The sequence below is a fragment of the Rana temporaria genome, chromosome 7 (genome assembly GCF_905171775.1).
Source record: "Rana temporaria chromosome 7, aRanTem1.1, whole genome shotgun sequence".
NCBI lineage: Eukaryota > Metazoa > Chordata > Amphibia > Anura > Ranidae > Rana > Rana temporaria.
The window spans coordinates 29461546-29482660 of NC_053495.1; the positions used below are offsets into that span (position 1 = coordinate 29461546).

The 21115-nt window shown below is 39.2% G+C and overlaps 1 protein-coding gene across 41 annotated transcripts in view; it reads right to left on the reverse strand.

Annotated features, from left to right (window-relative positions):
- CADPS (calcium dependent secretion activator) overlaps positions 1-21115 on the reverse strand; it is a 553237-nt gene that overhangs the window by 47209 nt on the left and 484913 nt on the right. For 21 of the 41 annotated variants that reach the window (XM_040359139.1, XM_040359166.1, XM_040359142.1 and 18 more), the window contains one exon: positions 17010-17117. In XM_040359139.1, the coding sequence (XP_040215073.1) occupies positions 17010-17117 (108 nt within the window). Of the gene's footprint in view, positions 1-13502; positions 13551-17009; positions 17118-21115 lie in introns of all 41 variants that reach the window. The other 20 variants (XM_040359135.1, XM_040359125.1, XM_040359131.1 and 17 more) reach the window with 1 other exon arrangement.

Consider the following 21115-nt stretch of genomic DNA (forward strand, 5'->3'; position numbering starts at 1 on the left):
CCTGTTTCTCAGCCATACCCTCCTGTTCTCTTCTCACAGGATTTGACTGATGGCAGCAAGAGCCTATGGCTCCTGCTGTTCTTAGTGTCTCCTGTGACGCCAGGAAGAGGGTGCAGCAGTGCTGCAGATGGGATTTTCATGGATTGGTGGAGGAGTCAAGTAAGTGTTTAGAGAGGAGGGGCATAACAAGTAGTGAGATGCAGGGAATGCATTAAGGTAAAAAAAAAAATCTGACTTTAGAACCACTTTAAGTTTGATATTTTTGGGCAGAGCAATTTTCGATGTAAACAAAATGTGGATCCCTAAAAAAGCTTATTAGAGGCACATTTTAAAATCTAAATACGTACTAAAAAATAAACAAGTTACATTGCCCTCAACCTAATTTTTAAACTCCTAAATGTAACAATTAAACCCAACTTAGATCCCAATCTTATCCTAACCCCTGACTTACGCTAAACCAGAGGTTGTCAAACTTTTTTAGCCTTGAAATAAAAATATACCTTGTTCCTCCCTGGAAATCTACCTTCTTGAAGCAAACAAACAGAAAGATGCAGTCACAAATTTGTTCTCTTTTAAGTATCTATATTTCTACGCTCATTTATGTTTAGGGGAAAGATGGAAGGAGTTTTACTTACCGGATCCTCCGCTCCTCTCCCCAAAAGACTTGTCCCTGCAGCTCCTGCACCCCAGCACTCTATCAGTCTTGAGTCTTGATGTCATCAAGCCCGGTGCAGCATCCACAGTCTGGACATGAGGAAATCAGGAACAGTCCACCACTGAATTGTGGAGGAGCACCATTTGCCGACGGAGTGGAAGTTCAGGTAAGTATAAAGGTTTCTCCTCTCCCCTAGACAAAACAAGGTCTTTTTTTTCTGCCCGAAGTTGGGCTTTGAGACCTATTGACGGACTTGACCACTGATCATTCATAACTTGCATTTTGTGTTTATTGGAAACTTTAGTAATCATTACGACAATGACATAAATCAAACAAATGGTGTAGTATACGGTGTATATGGTGTAGTGCTTTTACATAAACACTTTACCTATTTACATATACCACCGTGCTTATTAGAGTGTGCCACATTCGATAATAATAAATGTGAAGCATATGCTTCAGTGTAATTTTCCCTGCTTGTTTAATGCTGTGTGTGTGTGTTAGAGGGATGGTGATTCCAGGTGTGACTCACTCCTCTGCTTACAGGCTGATTGAAATGTTAATGACCCTTCCTCAGCCAGTCCTATTTCAAAGGGTAATTGATCTAGTGTGTTGTGTGAAGGAGACCTGTGTTTACTGTTTACTATGATTAGAAGGTGCTCATGTTAATTATTCTGATTGCTTCATTGTGGTAATTATCTCTTCTATATGCGGGGCCAGGCTGTCTAGATAACGTATTCTGTACAACTAGTAATTACCTTCACTGATGTCATTATCTAAAGAAATGTGTCTTCAGGGTCGACTCCGAAGTGTCTGCCTATAATCTGTATGGGAGCCCCCACTGTGTGAGGGGGCGGAGATTGTCATTGTAACAGTTTTGTAAATTACATATAAGCTGTGTGTTGTACCATTAAAGTCTGTCTTGTTCTAGCAGTAAGCGTGACCCATGTGTGGCTTATTGGGCGATTCCAGCAATATCCCTCCTCGTGGAATATTGGGGTGATTTGCTTTTATGGGAAGAAGGGAATGCTTGACGGGGATATCATTCTAATACCGTCACAATAAATATTTGGAAGAAGGTGAATAATAGGTGTTAATAGATAGTAATTGACTACATTGATAAACAATTAAACATTTCTTGAAATACATAGTTTAAAAAAAACATATATAAGAAAACAGCTAAACTGTTAAGTAGTGTCTTTCTCTTGTATGTGGCTCAGTGGAAAGGAAAAAAGTAGTGAAAGCCAGAGTTGGGACATAGTATCTTAAAGGGGAAGCGCCCGAGAAATAGGCGGAGTGTTTTGAAACTTATTTTAACCCACAAATGAGATGTCCAACCTGGAAAAGATTGATAGAGGTCACACATAACATACAAATAGCCCAATTAAAGAGGACGCAAGCCTGATTAGCCCTGACATTTTTATGAAAGTCATAAGTCCCATGTGAGAGCACATCGGGTGGAAGAGGAGGCAGTGTGGAAAAGTGGTGTTATGCACTATTTGGTGAAAAAAAAAGAAGCACAGCAAGTTCTTTTCAGAGAGGCTTTATTATTCTTGAATATGGGACACTCTAATATGCATGGTGGTGTATGTAAATAGATACAGTGTTTATGTAAAAGTGTTACACCATATGTTTGATTTATGTTACATTTGAGACACATGAGAATGTTGGTTGGTGGGAGTAGCTGACAATTTGTTTGGTCACAAGTTACAGTATATACACATATAGGGCCAGATCCACGTACCTCAGCGCATCTTTCCGTCCGGCGTAGCGTATCTCTGATACACTACGTCGCCGTAACTTACAGCGTATTTTCTGTACCCTCAAAGAATTTGCGCCGTAACTTATGGCGGCGTAGTGTAACTGTGTCGGCGTAAGGGCGCAAAATGGAAATGGATGAGATGGTGGCGTGTTTTATGTAAATACGTCTTGTCCCAACGTAAATGGCGTTTTTTTTGAACGGCGCACGGGGGAACGACGTCCATACTTAACATAGGATACTGTCAGGGAACTCCTGTAAGACGCTTTGCACATAGACGTGCGCAAGCGCATAGCCTTTGCCATAGAATGGCTCACAGGCTCGCACATGCGCGCCAGAGCTCGCAATTGCGGGCACGCATGCGCACAGATACGGGCACGTGCGCACACGTACGAGCCTAATTCAGTTTGGCGCCAGACAGCCTATTTAAAGGGAGTCTGGGCTCTTATGCCTTGCTGACTGATCTTCAGCTGTGTTCCTGAACCTTGCTCTGATCCTGTGTGTTTTCCTAGTATTTGACCCGGCTTGCTCTTGACCTTGGCTCTGTGTCCTGTTCCTGTACTTATGTCCATCCCTGACCCGGCTCCGTTCCTGACTCTTGCTCTGTCTATGATTTGGTACCTCTCTGCCCGCTTGCTGACGAACCTGGCTATCCCTGAGACCTCGCTCCTGTCTATGTTCCTGGTTGCTGTTAACCCTCAGTTACCTGCCTGGCTGTTACCTGTTCCTGCTAAGCTCATTACAGTCTGTTCCAGGCTGCTGAACCCTGCCAAGCTGTTCCCTAGGGACCCCCGGCTCCAGGCACTCGTGTCCCTCTTGTCCTTCGTCTTCCTCTGTTTCACCTTCAGCGGAGCCAGGACAGGAGATATAAGAGAGGTCGACCTCATCAAATCAGTCTCCCATCCGATCCCTGACAGATACGCCTCATATAGCAGGGGTAACTTTACGCCGGAAAAAGCCTTACGGAAACGACGTAAAAAAATGCGCCGGCTGGACGTACGTTTGTGGATTGGCGTATCTAGCTAATTTGCATACTCAACGCGGAAATCGACGGAAGCCCACCTAGCGGCCAGCGTAAATATGCACCTTAGATCCGACGGCGTACTAAGACGTACGCCAGTCGGATCTAGCCCAGCTTCAGGCGTATCTTGTTTTGTGGATACAAAACAAAGATACGCCGGAGCAAACTAGAAGTTACGCGGCGTATCAATAGATACGCCGTCGTAACTTCTTTGTGAATCTGGCCCATAATCTCTACAAATTTAAAGTGGATGTAAACCCAATTTTTTTTTTGATGTCACAATGTAGAGCATACAATTTCCTATCATCTGTGCCCAGTCTTGCCACAAATAGTTAATCCAGCTCTGAGCAATCCTCTTTTCTTTTTTCAGTAAAAAAAACGGACAAACAGGAGAAAACTTTTGTCCGTTCCTCCCCCTTGCTGTGAATGACAGGTTATTTACATATCTCATGCACTAGCCTGAGACAGACATTATTTTTTAATTGCCCACCCCCACTCCTTTTCTGAAGTCATGTGGTTACTTTTCTGGATTTTGATTGGATGTTAGTGATCATAGCATACGTTTAGTGTAAGGAATACATGGGACAAAATGCATGTTGACAAGGGGCGTGTAGAGGAGGGTGGGGAGTCTACTGACATCACGACTCCACCCACCAAGCTCCAGACAACAGATCCACCCACAGAATCTGCAGTTTTTCAGTTCTTATAACAGACAGAGGGGAGACATTTGACAGGTAAGGATACATGCAGGAGGCATTTATATCCTTATAGATCAGCACTATGACAGTAGTTTAGAAAGGTTGAGAGTGGCTTTACATCCACTTTAACTCTGTTTCACAACAGATGAAAAGTGTACAAATAATTTATCTTCTCTTTTTTTTTTGTTTCCACCACCACATTATTTTTATTTATTGCCCTTCAATTTCACTCGAGGCTACTACTGCCCACCTGGATCATTCTACTCCCGCCCAGGGGGGAGATATTGTTTACTTTGGGAAGCCTAAACTTAACCTAGCCGTTGAATTTAAACCTAATGCCGCATACACATGACCGCTTTTCATGTCATGGAAAAAAACAACGTTTTTCTTGTGATTCTTGTCAAGCCTGCCTTGCATACACACGATCGTGAAAAAAAATGCTTGAGCAAAGCGCGGTGACGTACAACACGTACAACGGCACTATAAAGGGTAAGTTCCATTCGTATGGTGCCACCCTTTGGGCTGCTTTTGCTGATTTCGTGTTAGTAAAAGTTTAGTGAGAGACGATTTGCGCTTTTCAGTCTGTTACAGCGTGACAAATGTGCTATCTCCATTACAAAACGCTAGTTTTACCAGAACGAGTGCTCCCGTCTCATAACTTGCTTCTGAGCATGCACGTTGTTTTTCCTGTCGTTAAAGCCTACACACGACTGTTTTTCACGATGTGAAAAACGATGACGTGAAAGACGAAAAGAGAAAAAATAGAGCATGTTCTACATTTTTAATGCCCATTTTTCATGTAGAAAAAAATGCTCTGGAGCCTACACACGATCGTTTTTAATGACCAATTTAAAAAATGCCATTTTTCTCGTCATGAAAAACGGTCGTGTGTACACGGCATAAGTCTTAATCCTTAAGATGAACCTGCCACAAAATCTAACCTTGACAATAAACTCGAGCTAATCTCTAAACTCAATCCTTACGACCAATTCATATATCTGTGTTGTGGTAAAATCCATAACCTGTGCACTGATGCATACTATTACGGCAGTGGTCAAAGCACCCACAATTCAGCACCATGCTACATTTAGAAAAAGTGGTCAGATTAATTTTTTTGTGTGTTGTGGTGTTTTGCCAGCCATCCAAAACCTTAAGGCATGAGAAAACATAGTATTAACATGCATGCATTAAAGCAATTAAAGCAATGCAGAGAGCAAATGGGCCCTTAAAGTCAACTTAAATGCAGAAGCCCTAAAATAATCTTGACAACCAGAATTATAATAAAACTGCTATTACTATGTTCCAAAATGAAAAGGAAGGTTTGTAATTTATAGAGCAAGCACAGTATTTGCCTCCCTCCCCACAGAATCCTGTTTGTGACTACAGTACAGTACAGGTGCACTTTAATTTAGTCAGTAAACTGACATGTTTTATGCTCTCTTTTGCCTCTTTGAAAGCTTAGCCATTCCTCACGCCAGTTCCTGCTGAAGTTTCCATCACTCCCCGCTTGCAGTTAATCTTTTTGCTGTTTAATACCAGCGAGCAGGATGTCAGGCAGATCAGTTTCGTAAAACTGAGGTGACCTTAGCATTTTCAGAGCAATCACTGTGGCTTCTCGGAATGATTAAGAAACAATCTTCTCAGAGAAGGATACAAAACAAATTAACTGTCTTCAGCAAATATCTCTCACTGAATGCAAAGCTGCCTACAAAACTCCACAGAAATCCTCTAAAGAGCTAAAACTGGGAATATTAAACATTTTGCTATTAGAAGAGTTAAATATGAAATACTGTGCAAATCTCCAGGTTTTAATAGAAAATGCACAGCCTAGATAAGGGCTCATGTTAATGTATGCCAATGACATAACAATGAATGAAAGAAGAATGATCCATGATTTTTTTCCAGAACCAAAAAGGTCATTGGAATACATACCTAGTTTAGGAATACATATTGGTTTAAATCAGTGGTTCTCAACCTCAGTCCTCAATTACCCCCAACAGGCCATGTTTTGGAAAAAACTAAAAACTGCGCTAATTACAAATGTAAATAAAATAAAATAAAAATACAAGGCAGCAGCTTGCGTGCGATACACAAAGCCAGAAGTAGAAAGAGAGATAAAGCTGCGCCAAAAAACAAAAACATAAAAAACAAATAATATTGTCCACTTAGGCTCAAATATATGTATATAAAAGTCCCAATATACACTTGGTGTGCATAAACGTAATCGATCCTGAGGACAACACCACCGTGATATCTTAAATGTTTCCACACTGAAGTGAAGACCCACCACCAAGTTTTAAAGCCGCTTACCAGAGGGCAAGCTTGATTTGCAATCGGCTATAGCCCAGCCGCGGCCTTTACTTTAGTGGACTCACAGGGATACAGATTCCAGCGCAATCACAGGCTCATCCAGATAACATGGGTAGAGAAAGGGTGCACCATAGCGTAATTCCGTAAAACGTATCTTATTTTAAGAGATTAAAAAGTACTTACAAAATGCAGGTAAAAACTTTGCAACATAGAAAACAGGTGGCGGCCGGCAACAAGCGGAGCCCTTCCTCCTTAGCTTGGTGACATCACTGCGCGTCCTCCCAGACGTGTTTCATCATTAGTCAGACGTTTTCAATGGGATAGGGCGCGGCAGTGACTCACCTCATATTTATACCCAAGCCTCGTTGTAAAATCCAGATCAATAGCAGTGCAGGCGTCATTTTTGCTAAGGGAAAAGCTGCCAGCACCCTATGCTGAAATAAACAATGCATTGTGCACTCGCAGTCAAATAAACAAAACTTTATTACAACACCTCCATAGCTCAGGCAATCACTCCCCCTCGTGGTGGCCCATTGTTCAAACCAAGACGTGCTTAGCCTGATCAGTTGCAACAATTTTAAGGTCGCAACCATACCCTGGGGTGTCGGATTATTGAAAAATAGATAATAATAGTAGTAACTTATTAAAAATTATTAAAAATGAACACCCTCCCACCCACCTAAAATGCCGGGGGAAGAGAAACGGTAATTGATACCAATCAAAACAAACCTATTAAACAAAACGTAACCTTATTGTGGAAACCAGATCCCTAGTACAGGACGATTATTTCCCAATCTCTTGCGGAATCGGTCAAAATGTCTGTAGATGTATAAACCCCATTCACAGGGTTAAACCCCACTCCCTATTTAGGGATATAGTGCATATTTATGCAACTTATAAAAACAAAAAACCCAAAAAACGTATACGTGTATACCCTCCGTCTCCGGGGCAAAAAACACTAATTTCTATGTGATATTATGCATAAGTGCATATCTTACTAGAAACTTAAATTAACGCAAGAGACCTTTCTTATTACAAAGAGAATAGTCCCTAACCATTATGTTTTGGAAGTTTCCCTTAGATAAAATAGCTGTCCGAAATTCCCAGACATTGACTCTGAATTAAAGCACCTGTGCAGGATAAAGGAAAACCTGCAAACATGGCCTGTTGGGGGTACTTGAGGACTGAGGTTGAGAACCACTGGTTTAAATCACTTAAACAAAGTAGTCAAGATGAATCACTGCCCAAAAGTTTTGGTCATGTAATCACCTCCTTCTCTCCTGGAAAAGAAAGGGTTGCTTTTCTTTTAAGTTACCTTCTTCTAGATGGTGGGTTCCCTGTCTTTCTCATGTGACATCATCAAAAGGGCTGCCAAAGTCTTTGATGTCTGAAGCCAAAATACATCATTCTGCCCTGCATCAGGTGCAGAGAGTCCTCTTGGCTTACGCATATGATGCTGACTTGCATGAGGTTGTGAGAGGGTTATCAGCAGGGTCAACATCGATGACCCTATTCCTCAAAGTATGTAGAGATGCAGCAATGTACAATTGCCAGAGGGTTAGAGTGCTCCAGAGTATTCCCTGCAGTATTGTCACCCTTCTGGAGCCAAACTGGAGGGACAGTAGAATCACATTTTTTTTTAGATGAAAGAAACGGAATTTGGGAAGTCATATTTTGCACTTATATGTATTAGTTTTCTAGGAATCCATTGTTCAGTTAATGGTATAATTGTATTTAGAATGTGTATCTTTTTCTTAGCCGTCTCACATGATTCTGTTAAGTTGTTATAACAGCGTTTATGTCTTCATAGCAACAAGGAGACAATCTGGCATGTAGCCAAGATTTATTGGAAGATTATAAAAGGTTATTTCTTTAATTCCCTCTCTTTGTTTTCTCTCTTCTCTTCCATCTCAAAAAAGTTTTAAAAATATAACACTTGATCCCACCAGAGGATATGCGCACATATCCATAGTTTTGTATGCTTATGGCTTGGCTATTGTAATAACTGAGAGACTCCAAAGCAAATACCAACTTTCTGAAATTGGTATTTGTGTAGGACTGGATATGCCCCTTACTGTCCACATGTGACAGTGTTTAGATGCGACAATTTGAATCTAAGGGAGGCAGGTAGAAGTGTACAATTCAGTTTATACCCAGAGGAAACATTTTTGTACAGGGCTCACAGGGTGGACGGAAGTGCTGAAAATGTTAGAAGACTCTCAGTGTCATCTTTATTTACATGTTACTCTTGGGGAAGTGTTGAGTGCTCCTCCTCTTCTTCATGTGTCCCCCTAGCAAGCCGTTTGCTATGGAAGCACACAGTGCCCGCTCGCTCATGAGCTGTGTGTCTATGGAACCGTGCTCCATAGACACACACAGCAGGGCTTAACCCAGTCCTCAATTCTTCCTCACTGCATTTGATTGACTGCAGCAGGAGCTGCATGAAGAGGAAGAGAGGGGAGAAGAGGTACAGCCATGCACAGCACTGGATCTATTCTCCCCTCTCTTCCCCTTCACACAGGGAAGGGGGAAAACAGAGAAATATAAAATGTTTTTACCTAAGGTAAAAGATGTTTTTAGCTTTAGTATCACTTTACCTTATTTATTTTCTAGTTTGTCTAAAACTACACCAATGTTATTCTCAATTCGCTTTTGAAAACCAGTTGAACATTTTTCTAGCGTGCTACCCTGTAGATCAGGTAAAGACGTCACCGCAAAGCAAGAAGTTGTAAAACTGAGCCAGTTTCACACCCCAGAATCTTTGATACAGTACCTTGAAAAAGTTACACACACCTTGAAATTTTCCAAATTTTGTCATGTTACAACCAAAAGCATTAATGTATTTTATTGGGATTTTATGTGATAGACCAACACAAAGCGGTACATAATTGTGAAATGGAAGGAAAATCATAAATGTTTTTTATTATTTTTTTTACAAATAAAAATCTGACAAGTGTGGCGTGCATTTGTATCCAGCCCCCTTTACTCTGATAACCCTAACTAAAATTTAGTGGAACCAATTGCTTTCAGAAGTCAACTAGTTAGTAAATAGACTCCACCTGTTATTAAAGCTCAGTATAAGTACAGCTGTTCTTTAAAGACCTCAGAGGTTTGTTAGAGAACCTTAGTGAACAAACTGCATCAAGAACACACCAGACAGATTAGGGACAAAGTTGTGGAGAAGTTTAAAGCACGGTTAGGTTATAAAAAAAATCACAAGCTTTGAACATCTCACGGTGCATTGTTCAATCCATCATCCAAAAATGGAAAGAGTATGGCACAACTGCAAACCTACCAAGACATGGCCGTCCACCTAAACTGACAGGCCGGGCAAGGAGAGCATTAATCAGAGAAGCAGCCAAGATGCCCATGGTAACTCTGGAGGAGCTGCAGAAATCCACAGCTCAGGTGGGAGAATCTGTCCACAGGACAACTATTAGTCGTGTACTCCACAAATCTGACCTTTATGGAAGAGTGACAAGAAGAAAGCCATTGTTGAAAGAAAGCCATAAGAAGTCCAGTTTTCAGTTTGGAGAAGCCTTGTGGGGGACCCAGTAAACATGTGGAATTAGGTGCTTTGGTCAGATGAGACCAAAACTTAACTTTTTGGTCTAAAAGCAAAACACTATGTGTGGCGGAAAACTAACACTGCACATCACCCTGGACACACCATCCCCACTGTGAAACATGATGGTGGCAGCATCATGTTGCAGGGATTATTTTTTTCAGCAGGAGCAGAGAAGCTGGTCAGAGTTGATGGAAAGATGGGTTGGAGCCAAATATAGGGCACTCTCAGAAGAAAACCTGTTAGAGTCTGTAAAAGACTTGAGACTGGGGTGGAGGTTCACCTCCCAGCAGGAAAAAAACAATAAACATAAAGCCAGAGCTACAATGGAATGGTTTTGATCAAAGCATATTCATGTGTTAGAATTGCCCAGTCAAAATCCAGACCTAAATCCAATTGAGATTCTGTGGCAAGACTTGAAAATTGCTGTTTACAGACACTATCCATCCAATCTGACAGAGCTTGAGGTATTTTGCAAAGAATGGGCAAAAATATCACTCTCTAGATGTGCAAAGCTGGTAGAGACATCCCCAAAAAGACTTGCAACTGTAATTGCAGCAAAATGTGGCTCTACAAAGTATTGACTCAGAGGCGCTGGGCTGAATTCAAATGCATATCACACATTTCAGATATCTATTTGTAACACATTTTGAAAAACACTTATCATTTCCCTTCCACTTCACAATTATGTGCCACTTTGTGTTGGCCTTTCACTAAAATCCCAATAAAATATATTTACGTTTTTGGTTGTAACATGACAACATTTGGAAATTCTTAAGGGGTATGAATACTTTTTCAAGGCACTGTATGCATTCCTTTTTTATTTTTTTTATTTCATTAAATGAACATCTGAAATTCCAGATACCTATAAACAAAGGAAACATGATGACTTTTTGATTAAAAGACTTGGGACAGACAAATGGTATATGAGCAACCCTTCAAAAGCAAAGCACCAGTTGCTATACTTCAGCTCATCTTCATCCGGCCCATATCACTACATGATTAAGTTCTTACTAGACTTTGCAGTAAGCACAACCAGTTTGATCTGATAACTGCCAAGGACAAGCCAAATGCTTAGAGGCAATCTATAACTGTTTAATCCCTACCAGACAGATTAAGGGTATAATTGACCTATATAATCCTTGTATCAACTCCAGTCAAATGTTTTTTCTGTCTGATTTGCCTTCACGAGGACTCTGAAAGAAAGCTATCAGATGCATGGCATTATTATTGGAATAGTGTTTTTCATTAAACTTGGAGATGGCTTTTTAATCACTGATCTTGGGGACTGCTAGACTTAAGCAGATGAGCCGTCACTAAGCACATCTGTTGTAATCCTTATATTTTCCTTGGGCTGAATCTTGGAGACAAAATAATATATATATATATATATATATATTTTTATTAAACAGCATCTTCTTAGTTCATATATCAGTTATATTAATACTGTAAATCAATTTTCTTCAAAACCAAGTTGCAAAAGCTGAAAAACATAGTTAAAATGAACAATGCTTTGGCAGCCAGAAGTGGGTCAAGATAAACCATGGAGATTGTATTCTACACTAGAAAATCTAGCTTCTTGCAAATCACCCTCCTCGGTTTTTGGGTAGATTAAGGTTAAGTAAGGCCAATATTTTGCATGGCACTCTGTCATGATAGAAATACAAGGCCTGCAATTCCTGACCTCCATCTGAAAATACTAGATAAAAGGTTGCTATCCTGACCCACTGCCTTTAATGCTTTCCAAGGCTCTGACCCAGAAAAATTATGTAGTTAAGGATAGTCAGAGAAATCCCTTATCTGTATATTTCTTCTGAAACAGCTTTCAAAGTGTTGTGACAAGGGGGTCAGGATGATAGCCAAAGGAGAGCCCAGTTATTGCAACTTTCACATATAGGTTTTCTTTAAAAGCGTACTTGTCAAATGGTTTAGTGGAGATGGATACACTGAGGCTCACAGATTTCCATGCCCCTGTTCTAGAACATCTGTAAACATGACTGATAATTATGCAATCAGGTTCACCTCCTCATTTCATAACTCTTCACACAAAATGTTTAAAGATAAACTCCAAGTAAATGTAAAAGACACAAATTAATGCAGCTTTGTATATACTGTATTTTTCGGACCATAAGACGCACCTAGGTTTTAGAGGAGGAAAATGGGAAAAAAAATATTCTGACCCAAATGGTGTACTGAATGGTGCACACTTTGTATATCATAAGCATCTGATAAAATATGTGCATTGTTTTGTATAGCGTCTAATAAAACATGTGGATTGGTTTGTTTAATGTGCATTACTTGGTGTACCGTGCATTGCTTTGTATGCTTTATTTTGATTTTTTTAGGTGACAGGAGCAGTGCAGCGGCGAGTGTTGTTAATGTACCTCTATTTACCAGTATTTACAGTAATGTATTCAGGGGATAGCGTGTTAAAGAAAGGCCGTGCAGGCGCAGTGTGAAGTAAGACGACAATCTGAAAATATGACAGAACACAGGCCGAGTGCTCGGAGCAACACGTAGTGACGTGTGTGGGCGTGCCTTCGCGCACTGGAGCTGCTGCAAAGCTTCCTGGGCTAATTCTACAAGGGCAGCCCCCGTCCCTGCTGTGTGATATGTGCAGGAGTGCTGCTGGGAAAAAGATGGACCAGTCTGACCCCCCCCCCCCGTGAGCTCAAGCTGATGGCGCCAGCTGCCTGCCCTATGCGGACGTGCTCTCTGACCACTGGCCCGGTATGTTAAATGGCGGAGATGGGGGGTGGCCTTTGAGTATTTGGACCATAAGACACAGAGACATAAGACACAGCGTCTTATGGTCCGAAAAATACGGTATATATACATATATATATATGTCTTTAAAATATTTTTTCCAGTGTGTGTGTGCCTATATACAATTAGAACGCTGTTGTAAACAAAATGGGTGTGTTAGATGGCGAATCATATGAATTTACTAAGTTTACTTTCAAAGCAACAAATTCAAGAAGTCTTTTACCTTGTAAATATGTTTTTTTAACCTGTGAGACATTGTCAGTAAACTAAAAGAATTAAGATATGTAAATATTCAGCTATAGTTAAAAAATAGTGTTTTTTGTCTCTGAAGGTTTTTAAAAAAGGGCCACTCATATAAGCAGCCAGTTTCGTGACCCAGATCATGTTAATCAAACCCTTGAACATAAAATAATTTATGGTAGCGGATTAAATGAACATCTTGAAGATCAACTTGTATTATTTTCAGCACCTGGGCAAATCTTGAATAAAAAATGAAACAAAGTACTGTAACCCCTAATGTAAAAGAAAAAAACTAAACTTAATAAAAACAAATTAATATTCCATTTCTTCTCAGCAAAAGACAAAGGTCACAGAAATTTTCCAGAGTGCTGTTAAGAACGATATGAAATAATAGTACTGGGTGAACAATATGATCATGCTAAATATGAGTTGTGGCAAAACAAAATGGGGAAAAAAAATAACACTTTAGATGATTTAAAAAAAATTACCTCAAAAATTCTCAGGCACATGACAGAACAATTATCATCCAGCCTTTTCTAAAAGGGGAAAACAAAAGGGGTAAATAAAAGGGTAACGTAAAACAAAAAATTTGGGAAAGATTAAAAAAAAAAAATAATCACTGAAAAAAAAAAACAAGGATACAACAAAACATTCTGATATGGGAGGTGCTTAAAAAGGAAGGAAACAAAAACATAAAATATGAGGACTATAAACCTACTGTTATCTACTGTTACTAAAGCTATTATTGCACTTTTGTTAGCTATTAATACAGAACACTTACTATCCTGGAAATGTATATTTATATTTATCCAAATAAACATAATTACTTGGCATTAGGCAGTCATCTTAATTCAATGAGATTAGGAAGGCCGGAATAAAATAAGGCAACAAAATATTTGTAATCACATTTTGTACATTCAACTTAATGACTAATCTTTACAAAACCTCTCAATTTTGAAATTGTCTGAATAAGACCCTGTGGGAGTTTGGTTGTTTATGTGCTGGGGTATACTGTACAAACTGTAAGCCAATAATAAAGCTTATTTACATTATAGGCAGTACTATCATTCAAGCACACACTATTTTTTACAATATAGTATGCTTCTAGTATATTGAGAAATCCATTTTTAAAACTAATTATTATGATTATGATATTAAAATTACATTATTGTAACTCTCAAATGAGATCCAACAAGCATGGAAAACTTGTGGATGGCCAGTAAATTCACTCTCTAATGGGTACTGAAAATATACATATGGAGTGCTCTATATTTTAACACTGTTTCAAGTGCACAATACAGTCTTTGCCTTCACTAATCACTAGAGACAACACAAAGGGGTGCAAAAAAAAAAAGTGGGGATAAAAGGGGTGAGGCTAGAAAAGGCAGTGTAGCCATCAAAAGAACAACCCACAGACAATTTAGACATGATAACGTTGTCCAGATTTTGCACAACATTTTTTTTCCCCCTGTGAGTTAAGTCCTACTTTGATGCCTACTGGATGTGTATAATAAGTTTAGTTCTCAGGCTTCTAGAGTTGTAAATCTCAATGGGCACGCATGCATAGAGCGAGGACTACCACTCCATGTGCTGTATGCATGTAGCAGGCATTCTCAGTGGATGTGGGTCATGCTAGTAGATGTACACAGGAAGATTATTTGACTCCAAATCATGCCACTTGACATAATGTGAAAAAACTGTTGACATGAGAGATAAGTTCCATTTCAATTAGAAGGATGTCAGCGAGAGAGTGAAAAAAATTATAAAGGAAACAATAATTTAAGGGGGGAAGGGATACGCAAGAAGGGAAACCAAAGATCACGCAGAAAAGAGTTTTGAAAAAGTTGGCAGCACAGCGTGAAAGCAAGTAAAAAAGCAGAGTAAGCACACAGTGCATGGCATGAACATAATGGATGCACATGACAAATCTGATAAATAGTCCACAGTTAGAGACACATGCTATGCACAGGACCCAGTTAAAAACAGACAGGTTTTGTGGTCCTGGCCTTGGCCGCACATTGTCACAAACAGGAATACAGCATGTGTTATACACTGAAGGTGACAGAAACATTAACACAAATTTTCTGACTTCTAACGTTCTACCTAATGAGACATGTCCCATATGGGACTGTTTCTACCACTCTCACCACCAAAGGCAGCAAGGGTAATTCACCCTTGATCAAGCTAAACTTGCACAACCTTCTCTTTCACTTCCTGTTACAAATTACAAGAAGGAGTTTCTTTCTCCAAACTGTAAAGGCAGAAAGTGAGGCAGGGCCAATGGGGGAAAAAGCATGGAGGCAGAAATGTGTTCAGTAGTGAAAGGCCAGGACTTTATCCTGGCCTCTTTAGAAAGGAGCTGGATAACAGTTTGTACTACACCAAAGTATACATACTCCTATGGACACCAAGAGGCTGATTTACTAACAGAGGCTGAGAATCTTCACACCATAAATTGTGTGAATATTCACACCAATGTTCCCTTGATACATAGATTATAACATAGAAGTAAGCAAACTTTGAGTCTTTAAAATTTAACTGTCCCTAATGTACTAAACCTTTTTGCTCTGGGCACAAAAACAGCTATTCTGATTAAACTCTTATTGGGACTGGATGTGCAATTTTCTGCTGATTGCATGGCTAAAAAGGTTGAATTAAATGGCCAAAGACCCAGATTGCAACATGCATTTTAAACTCAAAAATGTTAACAAACTAGTATAAGTTTCTGTACTGCAATCTAATTTAAGCACAAATAAAAAATAAAAAAATGAGAATTTTTTGTGGAAAAGTGAAATTAGCATTTCTTTATAATGAACCATGCAGGTCAATTGTGTTAAGAAGCTCAATTTTAACATAGTTTTTTTTTCATGATACTGTTGTATTGACCTGTATTGTTTTAAGATTATATACTGTATTTACATTTTAATATTTTTGTCTAAAAATATTTTATCTAAATAAAGTCTTAGGGTTTAACCTAATAACTGTTTTTGAATCATAAATCAGCTGGGCAAGAAAGGTCCCCCCACTTACTCCCTCCAATGCCAAATTGCTACCAAAAACTGAAGAGAAAAAAAGTTAATAAATATACCTTTCCACCAGCTTCTGTACCGAAGGAGTGACATCATGCTGCTCCTGATTCTGGGGAATGCTGAGTAGACCAAATCTCTAATACAATGCAGAAGTGCGTGTTATCGTGAGATCTGAGCTTTTCAGAATTCCCCAGGACCTTGTCCGAAGAAGCATGATGTCACCCTTGCTTAGGTTCTGTGGGTGGAAGCTTAGGGAAGGGCAAGTATATATAAGACAATTTTTTTAACTTTTTTTTTGCAGCATTTGGCATACAAGGAAGCACAGTAGAAAGGTGGACCATGCATTTTTGGTGCAAATTTTACACTATTCTGAATGAAAACTTGAAGTCAATATCAAAAGTAAAAAAAATATATACTTTTAATGTAAAAAGTCTGCTAATCTGCTTTACATCTCAGAACGATAAAGATATAATTCCGTAAGTGGAACAAAGCATCTGATATGGGCAAATTCCAATTACTATTATGCTACTGTTAAATTATTTTATAATACAATAATATCTAATATAGTTAGCAATTTTTGAAACATCCTTTTTGACAAACAATCTGAGGTAGGTAAAGGATTTAACTTAGGTGTATGGTAAACTCACAGCTGTCATGCTGTAGTAAGCATAGAAAACATAGAAAAGAAAACACAAAGGAGTTGTAGATATTACATACACAACATACAGTAAGCTGCTTCTTGTTTTCACAAATGTCCAATCAGAGATTAGTATCAGACGCAGACCAAGACAAAAGTACAAAAGTAGAGATTTAAAGCAGAAAAGAGCAAATCAGAGGGGAAAGAAAGGTTTGTGAGAAGATTACTTTTTTTTTTTTCAAAATGTGACTTATCCCCCTGCCTTTTATTTTGTCACATTTTGGGGCATCTCCATCTTGCTGACCAAGGAGGAGAAGGCATTTACTTACATCAAATAACCTTTCTATATATATCTCCTCATTGACCTTGTCACGAAGGACATCCTGAGAGTGACGCACAAATGTAACATAGGCATCGGCGACGTCCATTCCAGGTTTCTGTGGAGTAAAAACAAAACACAATTAGAGGAGGTCCATAATTATTGCTCTCATTATTTCAATGAATATTTAGTTTATCATTATTGACAAGGCAGCAGTATAACAAAGTGACCATGTTGTCAGACCATTTTTCTTCCTATAAGATAGTATGTGCATTTAAATTATTTTCATGTTATTGACCTGTACAATCCTGTCCTTTGTAGACATCCTGAGAATGCTGCTGGATGCCACCATCTTGAATGTGATGTCAGCAGCCCCAGCTGATTCAGTGCTGGCACTCCTTTGCAGCTATGTAAATGTTTATGCAGGAAGTGAACCAGACAAAAAAAATAGATGCTCCTAGAAGAGGAAAGAACTATGACAAGGCAAGAGGGGGGAAGAACTGTGGCTATGCTAGGGAATCTATTCTTCTTGAAGTGATTGCATTTTCTAGCAATTTCCAAAAGGCACATCGCCAAGTTAATTAAAAAAAGTATTTATGGTAAGAATACAAAATGCAGTTATAGTGCTCAAGGCCACTTGGGAAACGTACATTCTAGAGTTGTTTGGGTCTGCCCTGGGACCTGCTCACAGTCAAGGACAAATATTTAAATGTACCAGTTTATACAGACTTTAAAGTCAGACATTTTTTCACCATGCCTCAATCTGTTACTAGCCATTATTATACAAGCAAACTTAATGTTATATATATATTTTTTTATTATTTACCGTATATGTAAAAAGTGGTACATTTATTTGATGGGGTACCCCTTTATAAATCTGCACCAAATAAATATATTGCATAGAATAGTCCCTAGGGCACATCTTTAGCCATCTGAACTGATCCGAAAAACGTTAGTATTAGCCTGTAATACACCTTCATTACTAGGCCATTTAAATTTTTAAGTGATGTGATTGACAAGTACTCAGCCATGCAACACTGTACCCAAATATAATATTTTTGAAACAGATTTGGTTGTATTTAATAACATCTGTGTTTTTACAATATAAAAATGGCAGGTCAGTACAAAAATCCTAAATGATCCCTTTGTGGAAGGGGTCCTGCATAGTCCAAAAACATTGCACTCTTTTGCTGTGATAGGATCACTTTAAATAAAATGTTTGGATATTAGATCCAGGTGTAATGGTAATATGTACTTTGATCTATGATGGTACCAGTTTCCAGCTGATAGTTTCTGCAGCACCTACCCACTTCTTAGCCTACTGCAGGAACCTGTGAGATGGGAATATTTTATGTTGCATTTTGGAAAGTAGACACCCAAGGAAATCTCATTTTTTGACACCATTTTTGGAAATGAAAAAACATGTTTGTATTGAAGACGCTAAAATATGGATTGTGGTAATGGTGCACTAAATATAATACATCTACATGTCATACATGGAAGGAGGAGGAGATGAAGGGGTTAATGTACAGGTTACATAGAGTGGAAGGATGCAGATGAAGGGGTTACTGTACACATGTGCAAGAAAAGGGAGGTGCTTGGGGTTATACAAAAGGGGAGGGTGTAAAAGGGTTAAAAGCAATGTCACAACCTTGAGATCTGCTGGCCTAAAACTAATAGTTAGCCTATTCATTAGGTTAATTTTTCTCCCCTTCCTCTGTTGTAAGAGGGGGTCTCTCCAATATAAACACCACACTGTTTACATGTGCTGTCTCTGTGACTGGTTATCACAGTGATCACACAGAATAGAACAGCTCAGATAAGCTCTGTATACTGTATCTGTGGTGGCTCAGTTCACAGACAATAATGGGTGTACTGATTCCCCAAGATTCCCCGGCACTGCAGAAATAAATAAGCATCTACCACTTAAAATGTATGGCAGAACATAAGTGGTTAAATTATTTATTTATTTTTGCCTGCCTGATTTCTTGACTGATTATGTGTTACCTATGCGTGAAATATTTGAAATTGTTGTTTTTAAACCTAACCTTCAATTAAATTGTGATGCACAAATTCTGTAATAGCTTTCTATGTGTTACATTTTTTGTCTTTTTTAATTCCTATGGTTATGTTGTGCATTGTTTTTTATTTGGCTTTTCCTACTCATTCCTAAAATAGTAATGGGGTATTAGTTACCCAAAAAGTTCAACATTCCTATTCAAGGTAAATTTTAAGATCTTTGGTAAGACCTTTAAGACATTATTCATAACAAGGCATAAAGTAGACCCAACATACTATGCCTCTTTTGGATTAAGACTCAACAATATGGGGAAGGAAATATTAGCATATTATTTGTAATGGAACAAGATGGTTTGATCAATATTCCATAGCTTAAACAATGAGATTTTTACTCTGGCTACTTACCATATGGAGTCTGGCAACCACATAGAACAGAGGGATTTTCATTAGAGCCAGTTGACTAATGTTTAATAAACCCTCTAATCAAATTTCTTGATTAACATGGTAACTTGGGCAAGCTGTTGTCTATATAGGAGTACATGTTTCTTTTGTACTGGATTTCATCATTTCCTGACTTACCCTAAGTAGGGTAGGCTGTTTCTGGAACACTGCATTGGAGTGCAATACAGTATTACTATTTATGCTGCTTGCTGTTGTGTGACAAAAGCAGCAAGTTGCAAAGTCAGCAGCCTTACTTATTTATTTAGACACAATTTTGATTTGGGTAGACAACATTTGTCAGGTAGGAGATCATATACATCCTATACTGTATTCATATACAGCAGTGGTCTCTAAACTGCAGCCTGGGGGCCAGATATGTCCCTTTGTTTGCCTTTATCTGACCCTTAAAAAAGAGGTCCAGCCCCCCATGAAAAATTCAAAGTAACATTGTAACATTAGGACATTACCTGTCCTGGAATCCAGCGAAGTCCGCACCCCAGCTGATGTTTCCATTGGCTCTCAGACTGCTGCTGCAATTGCCTGTAAGAGAAACTGGCAGTGAAACCTTGCGGCTTCACAGCTGGTTCCCTACTGCGCAATGCGTGAAGCACGCTGCACTTTGTGAATGATCCGTCATCAGGGGAAGGGGGGCCGAACTTCCGGGAAGGCTTGTCACAGCCAGGTCTCCCAGTAGTGGGGACGGGTACCTGTCAAAACCAGGTAACTGTTCCCTCCTCTCCCAAAAGGTGCCAAATGTGGCATGGGAGTGTGGAGGAAGCAGATGAACGGGGCTTCCCCTTTAGGGTGGCGCTCCGCTAAAGGCACTATTCTCCCAACTGACACGAATGATGGAACACCATTTCCCCTACTCACACCATTCATGGGGCACTATTCTTCTCATTGATATCACTAATGGGGGGCTATTCCTCCCATTGAAACCAATGATGGGGCACTGATGCCTGGGCATTTTCTACTCCCAAGGGCCCCCTAAAGCCTGAAGGTCAGTAAACTGGCCCTTTGCTTAGAAATTGTGGAGACCCCAGTATATAATGCATATTTTATACATGATCTACTACCCATATAAATAGGCTTGATTTTGTACCTTGATCTTTGGTACAACTATGCATATATTGCTCGAACAACTATAAGTGTTTGTACATTACTATACGGAGAAATATAGTTATTGTAAGACTGTAATTATAGCGGCTGCTCTTTATATCCATTCTTTGTAACTGGGTATTTTATTGATTTATATCAAAACCAGAATGTGTAAGCCCTGGTGGAACTAAAGCAGATGCATGGGTTGCTTGAACTTTGGCCTGCAAGGTTTTACATAACTCTTTTTGACAAAGGATATGATGTCCTTTGTGCAATGCACATTATTGGAGACATTATTGAAAAACATTTTAAAAACAGAGCATAATCTCTATACACTGCCTAGGGGAGTGATTTGACTGATAAAACTAGCAGTGCTTGCTTATGCTTTCAGCTCTAGAACCTCAACATCCTTGAGGCACATCTAGGATGGAAACCCATGCAGCAAATATATTACCTATATTACATGAAAGTAAAAAAAAAATATTCTTAACCTTTTGCTACCCATGTAACACAATACGGCAGCAAAAGGAGTGGGCTTTAATGCCCATATGCCAGACA